General features: G+C 37.2%; 2 protein-coding genes across 2 annotated transcripts; one reads left to right on the top strand and one right to left on the bottom strand.

Moving 5' to 3' along the window:
• Nucleotides 1-1,892: 1,892 nt before the first annotated feature.
• LOC139145608 (ADP-ribosylation factor-like protein 6-interacting protein 4) lies at nucleotides 1,893-6,214 on the bottom strand. Its single transcript, XM_070716872.1, has 4 exons — nucleotides 6,088-6,214; nucleotides 4,321-5,239; nucleotides 3,437-3,593; nucleotides 1,893-2,542 (listed from the first exon to the last, which is right to left on the bottom strand). The coding sequence occupies exons 2-4, from the start codon at nucleotides 5,222-5,224 to the stop codon at nucleotides 2,446-2,448; spliced, it is 1,158 nt and encodes a 385-aa protein (XP_070572973.1). The 5' UTR covers nucleotides 5,225-5,239; nucleotides 6,088-6,214; the 3' UTR covers nucleotides 1,893-2,445.
• On the top strand, nucleotides 6,187-17,039 carry LOC139145611 (ribonuclease P/MRP protein subunit POP5-like). The gene is made up of 5 exons (XM_070716875.1): nucleotides 6,187-6,318; nucleotides 13,038-13,180; nucleotides 14,568-14,705; nucleotides 15,063-15,146; nucleotides 16,629-17,039. Exons 1-5 carry the CDS (start codon nucleotides 6,299-6,301, stop codon nucleotides 16,730-16,732), a joined length of 489 nt encoding a protein of 162 aa, XP_070572976.1. The 5' UTR covers nucleotides 6,187-6,298; the 3' UTR covers nucleotides 16,733-17,039.
• Nucleotides 17,040-17,877: the final 838 nt, after the last annotated feature.

Raw genomic sequence — 17,877 nt, 5'->3', positions numbered from 1 at the left:
GGCACTCTCTCTTCCCTCCTCCAAGAGGGGGAGCGTAGAGAGGGCTCTCGAGTGACTGACCTTCCAGTCTAAGAAAAAAGTGATATCTTGAAAGAATATGGACTGAATATACTCCATAAAAAAGTCTAACTGACAATTTCAACTATCTAGCATACATATTCATGTACACCGAGGATGAAAACGCAGAAATCTGATTGGTTGAAACCATACAAAACGTTACATTTACAATAAACGCCAGCTGAAATCTGTACATATGGCCCTGAATGTGAATTAATTTTCTATAATTAAAGAGGGATCAATAAATTTTGGGAGATTATTTAGAAAGAAGATATGGCTTCATCTGCTAAAATCAATAAATTAACATGTGAACAACAATAAAGTAAAATTGTACTCATTTTTACAGATTCAAGAACAAATTTTTAGTTGATGATGATACTTGCAGTGGCAAGTCATTGGCAAAGGGTGGTCTGTCTGCATAAATATACATCACCTGTTGAACACTGGTAAACTTGAAACATCCACGTTTTTCGATGACGGGACTGAGAGATATTCACACTTTATTCGAAAATGTGAGTCAAAGAAATATTGCTACATTTCCTTCAATAATTTGAGTATGTTGCTGTAATAAAATGGCACTAAACTATGCCCAGGGAAAAGCTAATCACTTACAAATCAGTTCATTTCATACATGCTTCCAGTATTACCCATGCTACATGTAGTACGGCATTAGCTGGTTGAAGTCTTGCAGGGTAAACTGTGCTTGGACGTGGTTCATTGCTTAAATACTACATATTGATATGCACACAGAAAAGTGTATGAATTTTTAAATTGTAAAGCTTTCAAATTTTTTTGGTTATTAAATCAATAAAGACATAATGTTTTCTTCATGACTGTATTGTGTCATGACAGGGCTGGGCTACTTCTATAAAGTGTAGCACACTGATGATTGGATAAGGCACTGAAAGGTACTCTATGATTGGTTGATCAATTCAATATCACTAGCCTAGTCAGAATACACCAGTACACCGAGTGATAGGCAATTCTAAGTCTTTGACTCTACTGTCCACTCACTACAAAAACCTGCAGTGTCAAGCTTGTACAGTTCACATGGTGTTTCTCAGAGCCACTTAAAGGCACAAAGTCAGCCATTTTTCATGAATTTTGTTTGATACGAGATACTACTTGTATTGTTTGACATGTTAAAAGATACTGAATGAATTGGTGGCCATGCATATATTTGACCCTGGTTTTAGACACGATACATGAAACAATCGCGAAAATGAATTAACGGTCATGACCATTAATTCATTTTCGCCATGGTTTCATTCATTTTGTCTAAAACCAGGGTCAAATATATGCATGGCCACCCATTCATTCAGTATCTTTTAACATGTCAAACAATATAAGTAGTATCTCGTATCAAACAAAATTCATGAAAAATGGCCAACTTTGTCCCATTAATGACTGTAGGTAATTACTGCCTATTGAGTCCAAGGCTTGCTTGAAAGGACCTCCCGTCACCAATTGTTGCTTGCTGAAAGAAAAAATATCAATGATCATGAAGCTCCTTCAGTGACTATGTATGTACATGTATATTCAGTTAAACGCCTGCGTTAAATGTAAAGAAATTCATTGCACTGTGATCTGTTATCACATTTGTTTGAATGTGTCGACAAGAAAAAAATATTTGTCTACACTAGACTCAGAAAGTCAATTTTTGAATAATATCTTACATTGCTGAAAATTGATTGTTATCATTACTGTGAAAAAAATTTGCCATTGGATATATTACCTCCAGCTACACCCCCCTCCCACCCCACCCTCACCCACTATCAATTGGAAAACACATCAGAGAGTGTAAGATATAGTCACAGCAGTAGCAATGAATGCTAATGTATTGTCACTCAGCCTATCAGTTCACTGGTAACAGCTCCGTACACTGGGCAGTGCAGGGCAGGCAAAATGAAGTTGCTACTTGCTTTCAAGCCTTTGTACTGTGGATGGAGACAGACAGACTGACAGGCAAATGTCAGCTCAGTGTGTGACTTTACTGTATCTGCCAAATTACACAGGTTGTGTGGACAAAATGTGATTGTTTGAACACAAATACAACTTTGCTAAGTGTCACTGTGTGCGTAAGGGCAGCTTGGGGACAGATATTCAGACTCAAAATTTTCAAGTCCTTTTCATATCTACCACTTGTTGGGGCTCATTTTAAAAGCCTTTGGAAGAAGAAAAATTCTTCTGTCTTAGTTTATCGAAAATCGAAAATTTTATTTTTCCCTGTTTGAGTAAGTAAATATCAGGTAATTTGTTTCCCTAGGACCAAACTTTGGAAAATGAACCCTGATTTTTATTCTTGATTTGGTAAGAAAATGGGTGAAAGTTTCAATGGGGAATGTTTGAGAAAAAGTTAAAGTCTTCCACTTTGAGGTGCATACATCCTTAATATTGATTAAAATAAGCACTTGCCTTGTTTATTTCTCGGTGCCTCTCTTTGCTGACAATTTCCTCCAAAATTTCTCCATCACCTTTCACAAGTCTGGAATGAAGAAAACACTTATCAGCATTAACAGAGTTTGCAACAGCCAGAATAAGTAATTCAGTCAATTCTATTACATTATATCATTGTTATATCCTGTAGCATTCAGCTGTTACTTTTGATGGTGCAAACTTGAAATAATTCATCCTCCTAGAACAAGTACGTGTGCCCAGGACACTTTCACAGCTATCATGAAGTCAGGGTCAAACCAACTGAATTAGGCTGAGACAACTTTGGTGTTTCATCAATAGATACTGATGTTGTTACTGTCAATGAGCATTGGATTAAATATACACCAAATTAAACGGAATGTGGGGATTGTGTTCTGAAATGTAAGTTTATAAAGTTATTGGCTTACTTTCAACTTACTGACATGAACAAGGTAATTGTGAATTTCAACCTCTCAGGAGATAGAGGAGTGTGTAGGTATGTTGGTATGCGATACTGATAATTTCATAATAATCTGTGATTTCAATGATTTCTGATGACAATGTTTGTCTGGCAAGACACCCTTCAAATGAACACTGTGATCCAGTCACCAATGAATACTGAGAATGGATTTCCTGACCTCTTGGTTGTGTTATCTGATTGTTACCCTTCATGAAACAATTGAAATTGATTTGAAATTGTTTTGAAATCAAATAGATAGGTGTCCTCTCTGATAGTTTAAGAAAATGAATCTGCTCCAGTATAAAAAGGACGCATGACTTTGCTACAGACTAAGTATGCCCAACAGATCACATGATGCTGGTAAAAACGACCAACATGTAGGAATGAGTGTTAAAAATACATGCAATTTTATGCTCATTTGTGCAAAAGGTTGTTTATTTGCACTGTAAGCCATTCAAATTCCAGGTCTGATCTATCATGGAAGACAGTTGTAAGTCTCTATACCTTGTTCGACCTGTTTCAGGATCCAGTACTCTTCTTACAACACTTTGTTGTTTTTCCCATTGTTCCTTTGTCATCGGTGCCATACTCCTCTTCGTCTTTGCTTTCTCATCGGATGCAGATGTTGCTATGGGTACCGGTCCAGCTACATCATCATCATCTACGGTAAAACAATACAAAAGTTAACATGAGGAAATCCCTGCAATTCAAAGACATTACATGTTTCTCATGCTTCACTTTCTCTCCATTTTTCCATTTGTTGTCTCTCATTTTCTTTTGAGAAACTTTCTGAGTTTAATTTTGATAAGACTTTCAAATTTCACAGTGTAAAGTCATTTTGTTACAGAATGGCCCATGTTCTACATCTGGTAATATGACTTTCATGGCAGCATAGACTTAGATTCCAGTAATGTTTTTTGGTCTGTAGCTTTAGTGGAGTAATTTGGACCTTTTTTTGAGAAAATGTTTTACAGTCACTTTTTTTGAAAAGTGGAAAGTTTCATTTTTCTAGTAGAGTTAATGACATAGGGAATGAAGATATTTGAACTTCAAATATCAATACATTTGAGGTGTTCCGCTTTTCTTGTGATAACAATGTGCCAGGTAAACCTGACTTTAATTTCTGAAAAATCACCTACCTAAAATTAGGAAAAATTAAGTTTAAAAGTTTCAATTTGTAGAAGCATCTTATCACAGACAAAATGTAGACCTTATATGTATCCACCTCAACTGCACGTTTTCAGTCACCAGTAAGAAGAATGTTGTTTTTATGGTGTATATGAATAACTTGAAGAATACATTTTAGAGAAGAGATGCAGACTGACTGTAGATTCTAAACCACACTCATTGTGACATCAGCAAAACTATTGTAATTGATGAATTTTTACCTTTTTGCTTTTTCTTGGCAGACTTTTTGGCCTTCCTTGCATCTTTTTTCATTTTCTTCTTTAACTTCTTCTTTTCTCTTTTTTCTTTCTTTTTCTTCTTTCTTTCCTTCCTCTTCCTTTCCATCGATGAGTCACTGTCACTTGACGAGGTGCTCTCAGAACTGCTTGAGCTACCGTGTCTTCCTCTCTTAGATTTTGTCATCTCTTTTGAAGATCCATCATGGCTTCTTTTCCTGGGGTGACTTTCTGATCCCTTGACCTTTGACCTGTCCTTTGACCTCGGACTTCGCGACCTGGATCTTTTCCTGTCAGTCTTTGAATGTGAAGTTTCTTTTGATTGTGACATTCTATATGATGATGAGTCTGGGACTGTCTCACTTTTTGTGCCGATACTTTTCCTAGACATGTCGTAGTTGCTTTTAGCTTTGTCATGGTCGTCCCTGTACTTCAATGGAAGCTCTTTTCTCTGTTTATCTGAAGATTTTGATTCACTCTTGTTTGTCTTTCTCGCATCGGTTACGTTTCTGTTCTTACTCTCTGATTCATATTTTGATCTGCTACTGTACGAGTCCCTTCGTGCATCTCTGTCTCTCTGCGTATTTCTGTAGGTGCTAGTGTCTCTGTCTCTTTCCCTATCCCGCCCCTCGTTTCTACCACCATCTTTGTACGAGTGTCTGTTTCTATCCCTGTCATAATGATCAGAATATCTATCTCTGTCACGGTCTCTGTTTAGGGATTTTTCACTGTATCTCTGCCTATCCTCTCTACGTTCATCACTTTCGGATCGGTGTCTGTCACCACTGTGAGAGCTCCTTTTATATTGGCTGCGATTGCGAGAGTCAGAACTGTAGGAATAACTTCTGGGTGGGGAGCGACTTCTAGATCTATGACGTCTTTGAGACATTTTTTATATCGATCTCTGTAAGACAATATAGGTAGGCAGTAAGAAGTATTGCAGCTCACGTTGGAGAGGTCTTACACTTAATACAGGCACACAGTAAAATGTAAAATTGTACAAGGCATCCAGCTTATTGCACAGGCCCCCTTTGGTAGCACTGTCAGGGAAATAAATGGGCACCCATGCATGTTCCCCAAATCACTGAAAAGGGATGTTTTTTGTTTATCATCACAGTTGGTGAAAACAAGAAAAGTGGGTGCTGTTTCAGTGGTCCACGAAAAACCTCTCTGAATATTTGTTAATAATTTTCTTGGATGGACAGCCATGTCAGTGCTAAAGTTGAGAACAAGTTGTTTTGGATAATGGCATCATCAGGTGCATCACTGCATGTGCTCTTTTTCCGAAAGTTATCATGTTACTTCAGACTGTAATGCATGGGTATAGACAACAACGAGAGACTACATTGATGACTACATTAAAACACGGCATCCATGGAGGGGCTGTGGTTAAATAACCTCATGTTGAAATAATGGGGCGTATATTGGTCCAGTTTTCTCCAATATTGCTCGAAATAACTGGATGTCTGTTTTGTTGAAAAATCCAAGATAAGCGATTTTTTATGAAATCTGCGGAACAAGAATTGACCCCACCAATCCTTGCGTGGACTCCTCGATCGTTGCAAATCGACGCGCTCTTAGGTGAGGAGCTAAGCGCTACGCCTGGTAACTGAGTTGAGCTTATGAAGCAGTTTGAAGGAACTGTGCAGGCTGAAGTCCCGGGCTGAAGTTGTAACAAACATATTGAAATTTGCCATCTGTTCCTGAAAGACTGCTTTTCTTGGCTCTTGATAAAATTGTAAAATAACTTACACTGAACTGTTCGCATTACGATTGTCTGTTTTCTGATCCTGGAACCTCCGACGATAAGAAACCACAGCGTACGGTTGTTGTTTTTCTGTTGAGAGTTGAATGTCCCGGGTCGTGAACTTTGAATCACCTTGACCCGGAAGTGATCCGTTCTAGTTCTGATGAAGTTCTACGCTGTAGCGCACCAGTGAATCGTCGATGACCTATTTGAAGTATGGTTCGATATAAAAACAGGTAACAGAACATGGAATATGCATTTAGTTATTCTACTAAACCACGCCACGGGTTCACGGGTTCTCGGGTTGTGGTAAGCTTTTTACGTTACGTTGCTGTACATGTGATACATTGGACAGCCTATGCGCATGGCATGGAGCCTGTCTGGCCTGGAGTGATGTTGTAAATTATTGGCAGCACCATTTTTAGCTCCCATAGCCATATGTATATATGGCAATGGAAGCTATTCTTATAGGCTAGGGAAATATCTGTATGTATGTATGTCTGTAAGTCTATTATGTCTGTATGTCTGTCCGTCAACATCAAAAACTCCAAAACCGCTGTACATTTCATCTTGATATTTAATGTGTACATGGATGATGGGCTGTAGATGAGATTTTGTTCAAATGAAGTTGTCATTGCCAAAAATATGCAAATTAAGTGAAAAAATGTAAAAACAGTCAAAATTGAAAAAATTCAATAACCACTGAGCAGATTACATGAAAAATTAGCATGTAAGTACTTTGGGCTGACATGAAATGATTGTGCACATCTTTGGTCAGTATCTTGGACTTGCTATTTTTCATGAATTTTTTTGTAATTTTCTCCCATTTTTGGTCAAAAAATCTACTTCTCTGAAACCACAAGTCCGACTGATTTGAAACTTGGTATGGAAGTGCATAGGAGTGACCTTTCCCAAATTTGGGCAAATCGCGGTGAAATTTGCATATTTTTAGTTTACATGTCCATAGACTCCCATGTATAAGGCAGATCTCCATAGACTCTAATGTATAAGGCCACGAAAAATAAAAATTTAGTTTCTCAACGTATTTATATTGCAAAAAGGATGCAGTGACACAATTTTTAGTCCCCACGGATGAAGTCCAGTGGGCTTTTAGATTGGGTCATGTCCGTCTGTTCGTCCATCCATGAGTCCATCCGTTCACGCAGACATCTCGGATATTTTGACAAAATGTCATGTGACCTTGATGACCTTTGATCTCAAATATACATATTTGTCCATAACTCAGTAACCACAAGTGCTACCACCCTTCATATATGGTATGATGGGACACCTTATGATGCCACATATTGTACCTCATTAATTATGCACATATCTAATTTTGAGCGAGCCAATAGAGCTAGAGGTCTGATTTTTGGTATATAGTGATAACTTAGCAATACAATTTTTTGGACAAAATGTCGCGTGACCTCAGTGACCTTTGACCTCAAATATACATATTTGTCCATAACTCAGTAACCACAAGTGCTACACCCTTCATGTATGGTATGATGGGACACCTTATGACGCCACATATTTTACTTCATTTATTATGTGCATATCTAATTTTGAGCGAGCCAATAGAGCTAGAGGTCTGATTTTTGGTATATAGGGATAACTTAGCAATACAATTTTTTTGACAAAATGTCACATGACCTCGGTGACCTTTGACCTCAAATATACATATTTGTCCATAACTCAGTAACCACAAGTGCTACACCCTTCATGTATGGTATGATGGGACACCTTATGACACCACATACTGTACCTCAATAATTATGGACATATCTCATTCTGAGCAAGCCAATAGAGCTGGATGTCTGATTTTTGGTATATAGGGATAACTATAGGAGAGAAATTTTTTGACCAAATCTCATGTGACCTCGATGACCTTTTACCTAAAATATATGTTTATGTCAATAAATAAGTAACCACAAGTGCTATGTCCTTTATATTTAGTAGGATGGGAGACCTTATGACAACACACGTTTTACCCCATTAATTATGTACACATCTAATTCTGGGCAAGCGAATAGAGCTAGAGATCTGATTTTTTGGCATATAGGGATTAATTAGCAATATAATTTTTTTTTCAAAATGTCATGTGACCTCGATGACCTTTGACCTTGATTATACATATATATGCATATCTCAGTAACCACAAGTTCTATACCCTCCAATTTTGATAGGATATTAGACCTTAAAGGGAAACCTAAGTCCAGCGACATTGACCGTTTATCCCTTCCAAAATCACCCTTGAATAAAATGCAGCTCAAATTTGCAACATAATTGCACGCGCCGACGACTACGGAGCGACGAAAAGAGACATTGAAGTAGACGACATTTATGGAAATAAGCTCGGAATCCCATGGGCGCGAAAGGGCTCATGGGAGAAGCGTGCGTGACGTCATCGGTGATACACGAACGTGTGTGACCGCTTACCAAAGCATTGGAGTCTATGACTGCAGCAGTGCAGTTCTGCACGTTACGACTCTTTAATGCTCAGTTGCATAAAAAATAGTTAACTGTTGTTCAGTTGAGTGCAAAAATCACTCAAGGAAGAACAAACGGAGTCAGCTTTTATCGTCTTCCCACAGAACTGCTTTTTCGAAGACAGTGACTAAAGAAAGTCGGGCGAGTTTTAAAGTCTCAAAAGATACAAAGTTATGTTCTGCTTCTTTCAGGATGATTGTTTTATAAGGGATTTCGGGACTCTGATACCGATACAAGACTATACTACACAATGCGGTCATCTTGACATGCTGAGTCAGCCTACTATCGCCGGTTTTAACCAGATAAATGTTAATATTGGCGATTTCGGGACTCTAAAATCCGAAGACGAAACTACACTATTCTCGACCGCGGAGTGACGTCAGTAGGTGAAACACATACGGCGAACGAGGTGAATGAGAGATCAGACGATACAGAAGAGCGAATGATACAGAAATTGTGTGGAAAAAAGCAGAACTAAAAGTTATGTCATTTATGTATATTGAAACTTTGAATATTTCTTTGGTGGTTGAAAAATTCGAACTTCTAACGGCGCTATGACGCAAAAATGACGTAAGAATCCGCAAGTACCCGGATGGCCCGCGGTCGAGAATGATGTGTCTCGATCGGCACGCCGGGTCTGAGAAATCGCCGATATTATATTTACCCAATAAATATCAATTGCGCCGGGACTCCTTGGCTAATATCGATATCGATACCAGACGATACTAGATTTACGTGCACTGTGTGGTGTCGGCACGCTGGGTCTGCGAAATCACGGATATTTATCCGATAAATATCGGCGACTTTGGACATTAACTCTGATACTAGACGATACTTTGTCAAAATGTGGGTAAATATCCGAAGTATATCGGAGATTTCACCACGTGCCTAACAGTTCTGACCACCCGACCACCTCTGTCCGACTCTTAGTTCATAGCATCCGTGGCCGATAGTCAAGAATACTGTATGTTTTACATTATTAGAATTATTCATGCATGAAATACATTTTTTACATGTAAAGGATTTTTTTCATTAAATTTCCACACGAACTTTCATACACTACAATCGGAACTTCGTCGAGAGGGCCGATCGGATATCACCGTGAGTTGGGGAGCGCCTTGCACGAATTACATTCTTTACATGTAATACATTTTTACTTGGCGATCGGGACTTGAACAGAGGACATATTGGACATCATCGAGAGTTTGGCTGGTCTTGTATGAAATACATTCTTTACAACAATATAGACGATACTTTTGTTTTAAATAGCGGGCAAATATCCATTATATCGGAGATTTCATCACTTTGTAGATCTGACTTCGACACCAATTTCGAAAAAAAAGACGACACTATACATTTGTCAAATTGCGAATAAATATTTTCCGATATATATCGAAGATTTCGCAACCTTAAAGATCTGGCCAAGTTCGACTTACGTATCATTCACGAACCAAAAATTAATTTTAAGCGACTGATAAAGAAAACTCTGTTTTAGAAACGTAGCGCTGAAGGATCGCAGAGTCACTCAGTGTCTCCAATCCAGTTCGGGGTCTGTACTCCCTCCGCGGAATTATGAACGATGTGTGGAAATGCTTTCTAATTATTACATATCTTGGTTCAAATTAGTATGGTTTGATTTCAGTCGGGGAAAAGTAATACTCGATGTCAGAAATATCGCTGTCCGAACTCTCCAGAGTCGTCTTACGAACGCGCTGAACTGTTCACGGTACTCCTCCAGCTGCAAGCTGCAATCGTCTGTATCGCCGATGACGTCACGCACGCTTCTCCCATGAGCCCTTTCGCGCCCATGGGTTTCCGAGCTCATTTTCATAAATGTCGTCTACTTCAACTTCTCTTTTCGTCGCTCCGTAGTCGTCAGCGCATGCAATTATGTTGCAAATTTGAGCTGCATTTTACTCAAGGGTGATTTTGGAAGGGATAAACGGTCAATGTCGCTAGACTTAGGTTTCCCTTTAAGATGTCACATCTTGTACCTCATTTATAATGCGCATATGTATTTCTTGGCTGGCCAATACTGCTAGAGGTCTGATTGTTTTTCCTGATTTAGAACCATAACTTACACATGCCTCATGTGTTTCAAATTTGGAACAACGACATAGACCTATGTGCCCATAGATCTCAACATATACACTCCAGTGATACTTCTTAATGACCACATTTTCCTGCCCCATCAAGACTAATACTCCTATTACAAGTGGGGACTATGTCATTATAAATGACTTGTTGAGTTAATGGTTGTATCACAGTATTCGATATTTCTAATTCTGTATTTTTTCCATTTTATATTGTGAATAAATACACTAAACATATTTCACTGTCTCCAGTACATTTCATTTAAGTATTTTCACTTCATGCACTTTATCTCTTTCACACATGTTCAAATATCTGACCAGAGAACAAACACTAAATAGTCCAGGATGGGAGCTACAGTGTCATTGACGCTATTTTTTTCTGTATTTGCGAAGTAGACCTGTCTACTTTTGGAATTTTTTTGTTTTGCATGTCTTGTTTTGTTTTTTTCGCTGACAATTGAACACCTACCATTTTAGTTTTCCTATTCCTCCATTGCATACATACATACGTACAAACGAAGTCGCAATGGGAGCATCATTTGTCATTGATGAAGTGTAATTTTTTGGCATTTTACAATATCGGTAATAGTTTTGAAACTAATAACAGTGGATCTGCATTAGGTCACCAGTTTTCTCATCGCAACTGCTATCTTACATTATCTGTGCCATTTCTTTTCTCCTCGGTGCTCATTTTTTTTTGGAGGGTCTATGTTTTTAATGACTTCACTTTTGTGTGCCTTTTTGACCCCATGTGCCATGTATCATCATTCTGTCTGTTTGTCTGTTGTTCGTCCATCCATCTGTCCATATTATGTCAATATTGGGCCTGATTTTGTCATTTTTTGTCAAAACATCATATTTTTCAGAATTGCTGTTGTAATAATGTTGAATTTAGTAATGTTGAATTTAGTCTGTTTCATGGAAGTCAGTCGTTTGTTTGTTTGCTTGGTTACTTGTTTTGTTTTTGTTTACTTTTGTTTAATTGTTTTATCTGTCAGTCAGTCATTGTGTGTTTTATTTGTTTTAAATTTTTAACTTGGTTGTTTTTGTTTATTATCTACATTTTTCTCTTTTAATCTTTTCCTTTTTTATATCTATCTAGTTTTTATTTACTTGTTTACTGTTATTCAATCAGAGTTCTCTGTGGTCCAACAGCTTCAAGTATAGTTTACTGGTACCTAGGCATGTCTGCCTTATGTTTTGTGCAAATGATGATGAAACTTGCACAATTATTTATTACATTTTTTGAAAAACGTCAAGATATACCCACTTCAGTGATTTCCATATTTGATTTTTGAGATTCCATGGACTGGTTAAGTTTGAATAAAATCTTTTTTGATAATATCATATTCTTTTTTATCCTTACAGCCATTAAGACATTGGGGCCATGAAAGTCCTGCTTTGATATGTACTTGGTGAATTACTATAGTTTCTTGCCAAGATAATAGTTGCGCCAGTGGTTAACTGACCATGTATGCGCAGGTTAAATATGCGAGTACCCGGATATGTCCCTGACTAAATTCATGAATGTTGCCATGTTTTTTGAGTGCCTATATATAAGTTGTAAAGAAACAAATAAGAAACACGCAAAGTGTTTTTTTAACTCTCCATTATTAGAATATTTCACTGCTATCAGCCAGTAAGTGTTATTCTCCACCTCGTCATAGATTATAGATATTGTTACCATTACGCAATAAAAATAGAAAAAGAGAGAGAAATGTCGTGCTTGTGAACGAAGACACGCGCCAAAGATGCTGGGATTGGAACTTGCAGACGACAGCATTAACATCTAGAAGAGCGCCCTCTGTGTTAATACCTAGACGCAAAAATTGCCAGTTTTTAGACTGCAAGGCTTTCAGCTTGCAATCGGAAGTTGGGCAGTACGGTTGCTCTGGCAATAGTAATGATGGCTTAATACATCCCTTTTTAAACACAGTTGGTTGTTATCATGGTAAATGCAAAATGTTATGTACAAAAATTGCCATTTATGTCCAACTTTTTGACATATTTATCAGAAAATCTTAACCTGCGCGGGTCTGACAAAGTGTGTATGAACTGTACACATCAGTGAATGACCAAGTAAACTGGGTGTTTGAATATACTGTTTATGCGATGCACAGGGGTCTACAAATGTACATAGCAAGTAAAAATTCTATTTTATTCTTTGTTATTAGTTATCATGAATCAATATTAATATTGACCATGTAAGCGTCAACTGTGCATCTTCAGACGGAAATCAAATTAGTAATCTTAACCTCTGGTGTAACACAAAGGGCTGAGCCCTACATACCACTGCATCAATAGAGTTTTAATTCTTGGGAAAGCATTTTCGATCAAGAAATGCTAATCAAATTTTCTTGTTGATCTCTTAGATATCTGCTTTGTGAATTGGTATTCGACGATGACAAGTTGGTGCATCCTGTGGAAGAGAAAGTCATCTATTTCACAATAAAACAAGCAATAGAGAGATCACATGGAGATTATGGCATTGGGGTTACTCTGTCTGGACTGAATGGTGAGTATTTTATTCATCTCAAGCTAGTACAGTACACACCTAACAATTTCCTTCCTAACCTAGACTTGCTCCAAGTCTGTGGGCATATCAATATCAAAATAGAAGAACTTGAAGAAATAAACTTCAGCAGACTAGAATGCTAGTTGTAGGCTGTTGCGTAGATCGTGGGGTGAACGTGACAGCCCTGCTTGGCCTTCCAGTAACTGCTGGTGAGGAAAGCCAAATGACTGGGGGCCAGTGTGTTCCTAACCCTTTTTAGTCGTGATGACAGGTCTTGCATGGTCTGTACTCGTGAGTGATTTAGGTTTGTAAAACAACTAAGAATCCTAAACATGGAACAGATAACAGCAGGAAAAGAGAGCAAGTACTGTGTGAAAGGAACAATTGACAGCTGTACCTCCCAATAATATTTTCATAATTTTTGTTGTAGAAAACAAGTAAGTTTTCTAGCTCTACTGTCTACAATATGTTGAAATCATAGACCCTCTTAAAAACGTTTTTGGAGGGTCCTATGTTGAAATAAATAGTACTAACCTTCCAAACATGGCACATAATATGCATATTATGGATAAATGAATCTAGTTGGGATCAGAATTCAGTTTTCAAGAGTAACAATTGGACATAACACACTGCCATCCTGCAACTTCAAGACTTGGCACTTTGACATGATTTTAGGTGTAGAACAAGAAATTGTTTTTTTCTAAACAGAACAAAAATTATCGACAATACAACAGAAGTTACAGCTATAACCAGCTTTACTATAAAATGTTAACATGTCAGACCTTGTCATCATGGATTCTTGCTTAGATCTTGCATTGGCGTTGAGCCAGAAAAGGGAAATCTTTCATTATTGAGAGTAGTATAATTATGTGAGATAGGTTTATTTCAATGAAAGAAAGAAATATGATATGGAAGTAATGGTGAAAATAATAGATCAATTTCAAACCTGGTATAGCATAATTACAATTACCAGCTGCCCTAAATCCGTCACAAAGCAAAAAAAAATTACATGAAAATGAAATAATCGCTTTTATGGATTGTACCTATAGTACTAGTAGTCATTTTGATTGAGAAAATGTTCAATTTATGGGAAATTTCATGTTCAAACTTTGCTCACGAATGGTAAATATTTGTTTATTATTGGACAGTCATTCATGTTTTTGTATATATCTCATGTAAATAGTGTTTAATAGTGTTGATTGAATTGCCTATTGAAATAAATTTTTAGGGCAGTAGCTCTGTTCTGAAAATCTAACAATTCTGTCTTGGTGAAAAAGGTAGAAATTTGTACGGTAGCTAGATATGAACATGTGTGTAAACTTCTACAAATTTTTTGTATTTTGTCAAAGTTTGTTGAAACTGATTCTTTCCTTAATTTTTCTTCCAGTAAAATATCTCAATATTTATACAAGGATTGTACTTATTAGAGTCAGGAGGGATTTCTACAAGTTGCTATGGTCAGCCCTGCCATTTATCAGATCTATCGAAAAGAAACCTTGCTTCATACACACATTACATCTGGGAGGTAGGTGTGTTTGGCTTACTGCCAAGTTCTAGCCTGTCCTGTCTCAATGTATGGTTGCCTGGTAAATTTCAGTGTAGCGTACCAAGCAGCAGCTGTTTTTGAGATGATGTAAGAAATTGTAAGACCGGTGCATTTATGCCTGGTTTTATGAGAATTTATGGTTGCTATGCATGTTGAGTGTAAGAGTATGTGAGTATTCGCTTGTATGTTCCTAAGTAATGGTTTAAAAGTTTTAAATGCGTTGACATTAGTAGTATTACTGTAAATGAACTGTGAAGCTTTAAGGCATAGTTCAACACATTTGCTGCACAAAGCAAACAGAGTTTTACATCATTTTTTCAATTTCAACATTTTAAGGTACAATAAGGTCCTGTCAGAAGTTTTTACTGAAGTACAGTCGACAGAAGTTGGTTGTCTTGTTACAGAAGTGTAAAACGCCAGGTATTTAACCTTTCTATCCTTGATGGATGGTACAATAATTTCCAGTAAAGTTGTTAGATACCGGGGTTCCCTGTGGTATATCAATGCAATCAGATTAGGGGACAGCAGAAATGTTACCAGGGTTCCCAAATCATTTACCAATGTTTCCCAACCTTAGCAAAAACACTGAATGACAAGTTCGCTGATGTCACTGTTTGATTTAAGCACCTCCACTACCAATACTGGTATATTTTCTTCAAACCACCGTCATCCCTGCGTCTTTGTGAATATGGCCGACTTTACCAATGAAAACAATAAAGAGATCCAAAGTGAGGTACATATAAGTGGAAAGAGCATATTTCCATCTGAAATTTACTTCAAAACAAAGTAAGAATAAGCAACACTATCAGTGATTAAATGAGTTTAAAACATCCAAGCTGTGACAGAATCAATGTAAATGGTGCCCATTAAGATGGATATACCATACAATATGGCTGTAATGTAATAATTACATTTAATGTTATACATTATGGCAAATCTATCATCAAGAACCATTGAATTTTGCTTGCACTATTAAAAATTGCCATACAGAATATCCACTCTTGTAACCTTTCCTGCCAGACAGTATCACTTTCCCATATGCCAAGTCAATAAAAAGCAGCATTGAGCCAAAACCATATGTATATTCACCCATTTGGCTTTGTATGTTATAGCAGCTTTAGTCTGTATAAATCATATTTACAGTATCTCTGTCTTCATGGACCTTCAAATCTTCAAGTCTTTGTTAAAATTCACCATATTTGATATGTTTTGCTAACCAACTTGACCTGATGGTGAAATATAAACTTGGCAGAATAAGGCATATTGTTGTTTCCATTTTCCCGAGCACAGTACCCTTGTGCATAGTTTGCAGCATTTTCATAATAACTAGAATATTGTAAGGTGTGAGAAAGCATACGTTGTCTGAGCCGATATTAAGGCTAGAATTGATAACAAGACTTCGTAGCACCAAACATGGCAGAAACAAATCAGTTTTCAAAGAGCATGCTCAGAAGACCATCAAATATGGAGCAATTTTCCAAACAATTATGTACTAATTTATCCGTGTGAATTCACACGTTTCCATTGTTTTACATTTTTGTGTGATTTTTTGGAGGGATTGGAAAGTACCATCCATTCTTCTGACAAAGTTCTTGTCAATGGCTGTCAGAACTCACATACTATGTGTAGATGTAGGACATAAATACCAGTGTAGCGTAAGGACATATTCCTGTGCAATCAGAAAGTATGTTTAAGTACCAGTGAGGGTATAATATGCTTGTACAGTACTGTACTTGCTGTTTTACATCCAACAAATTGTATTTTCAGTGAAGAGATGAATGAATAGATGGCAGCTTTCTGGAATATTCCTTTTGACTTTATTGCAAATTGAATAAACTCACTTGCTGAGACTTTGATGATCAGTATACACTTAATAATTTTTTCATTCTCTGTAATTTTCAGAGGAGAGGAAAGCCGTTCAGAAGTCAATTCTAAGCTGTACACTGGTTGAGAACAAAGCACCAAAAGTTGGCAGCGCGGAGACTGAAGATGATTTCAGCGACTGATGTAAACATAGCTGGCAATGTCTTGCTCTATAAGTGACTGATATACATACATGTATGACTGGCATGATGTGGTTCAGAAAGTAAAAAAACCAGTATTTACAGATTTTTAACTTGATAAACTGATTCCATTCAATTGCATCATGTCACATATAATTGGTGATGCCGCTACGCAGTGTGCGAAATTAAGAGAAAATAGCTTCAGGTCATAAGGACCTGCACCAAGCCAAAGCTTCAGGTCTTTACAGAAAACTGCTGGTCCTCAATAATGGCAGTTGTTAACGACCATTAAAGTCAACTTCTCCACCAACGGTATACATCGAAACAATTTGTAGCACCTCACAAGACAGAGTACCAATCATGAAGAACTTAGATTTGTTCAAAGACAACTACACACAAAAAGCTAGCTTACAAAAGCTCAGTGTATGTAAAAGATCGATACAATAAGCACCAAAAGTACCTAGTACTGATCGAATGCAAATCTTAAAATCATGACCTAATTAACTAGAATATTTTATGATAGACATTTGTAATAATGACACCTTTTGTCAGGTATTTACACTGCCAAACTGTCAGTATTATTCATTCTGTTGTGTGATGACTGTCGTTTCACTTTGAAATTTCAACACCAGATCACTGATGATGGGAAATGTGCTTAATTTTCTGCGTTTCAAACTTGGCATGAAACTTGAAGTCCACCTCTCTCTTTAAACTTGCAGAGCTGTAAATTACAATTTTAATTTTCAATTATCTTTCCATTGTCATACATCCTGGTACTCTCTGGCGGGAAAAGACACCACCATGGTGGTTATGGCATTGTTAGCTGTGCATGGAAGTCAATAAACTTTACTGATAATACCTAGACAACAGAACTGCATTCTGGATCTATGTGCTTTACCGAGCCTCATAAGACGTATCATATTTAAAGTTTTTTTGACTTGACTGACTTTGTCATAAATCTACTGAGCATTTCTTTACAAAACTCTGCAGTTACAGTTTGTTTCCATGGATTCTCTGATATATACGACTAAAGAACCACCAGAATGTGAGGTTCATACATCATACCAATGGTACCACAGTCCCTTCTGTACAACTTTACCGCAGACTGCACTTCAGGGACTACATATTCACGCTGAAATTTTTACAAT

This window comes from Ptychodera flava, chromosome 12 (assembly GCF_041260155.1).
Source record: "Ptychodera flava strain L36383 chromosome 12, AS_Pfla_20210202, whole genome shotgun sequence".
NCBI classification, from domain to species: Eukaryota; Metazoa; Hemichordata; class Enteropneusta; family Ptychoderidae; genus Ptychodera; species Ptychodera flava.
The sequence above is the reverse complement of the archived record's forward strand: the minus strand, read 5'-3'. Positions and strand labels throughout refer to the sequence as shown.

Excerpts from the sequence above, each read along its gene's own strand:
- LOC139145608 (XM_070716872.1), bottom strand. The coding sequence starts at position 5,224 with ATGTCTCAAAGACGTCATAGATCTAGAAGTCGCTCCCCACCCAGAAGT. Across the intron at positions 3,594-4,320 it reads TGCCAAGAAAAAGCAAAAAG|ATGATGATGATGTAGCTGGA; the intron begins GTAAAAATTCAT and ends GTTTTACCGTAG. Across the intron at positions 2,543-3,436 it reads CCTGAAACAGGTCGAACAAG|ACTTGTGAAAGGTGATGGAG; the intron begins GTATAGAGACTT and ends TCTTCATTCCAG.
- LOC139145611 (XM_070716875.1), top strand. The coding sequence starts at position 6,299 with ATGGTTCGATATAAAAACAG. Across the intron at positions 13,181-14,567 it reads TACTCTGTCTGGACTGAATG|TAAAATATCTCAATATTTAT; the intron begins GTGAGTATTTTA and ends TTTTTCTTCCAG. Across the intron at positions 15,147-16,628 it reads ACAGAAGTGTAAAACGCCAG|AGGAGAGGAAAGCCGTTCAG; the intron begins GTATTTAACCTT and ends TGTAATTTTCAG.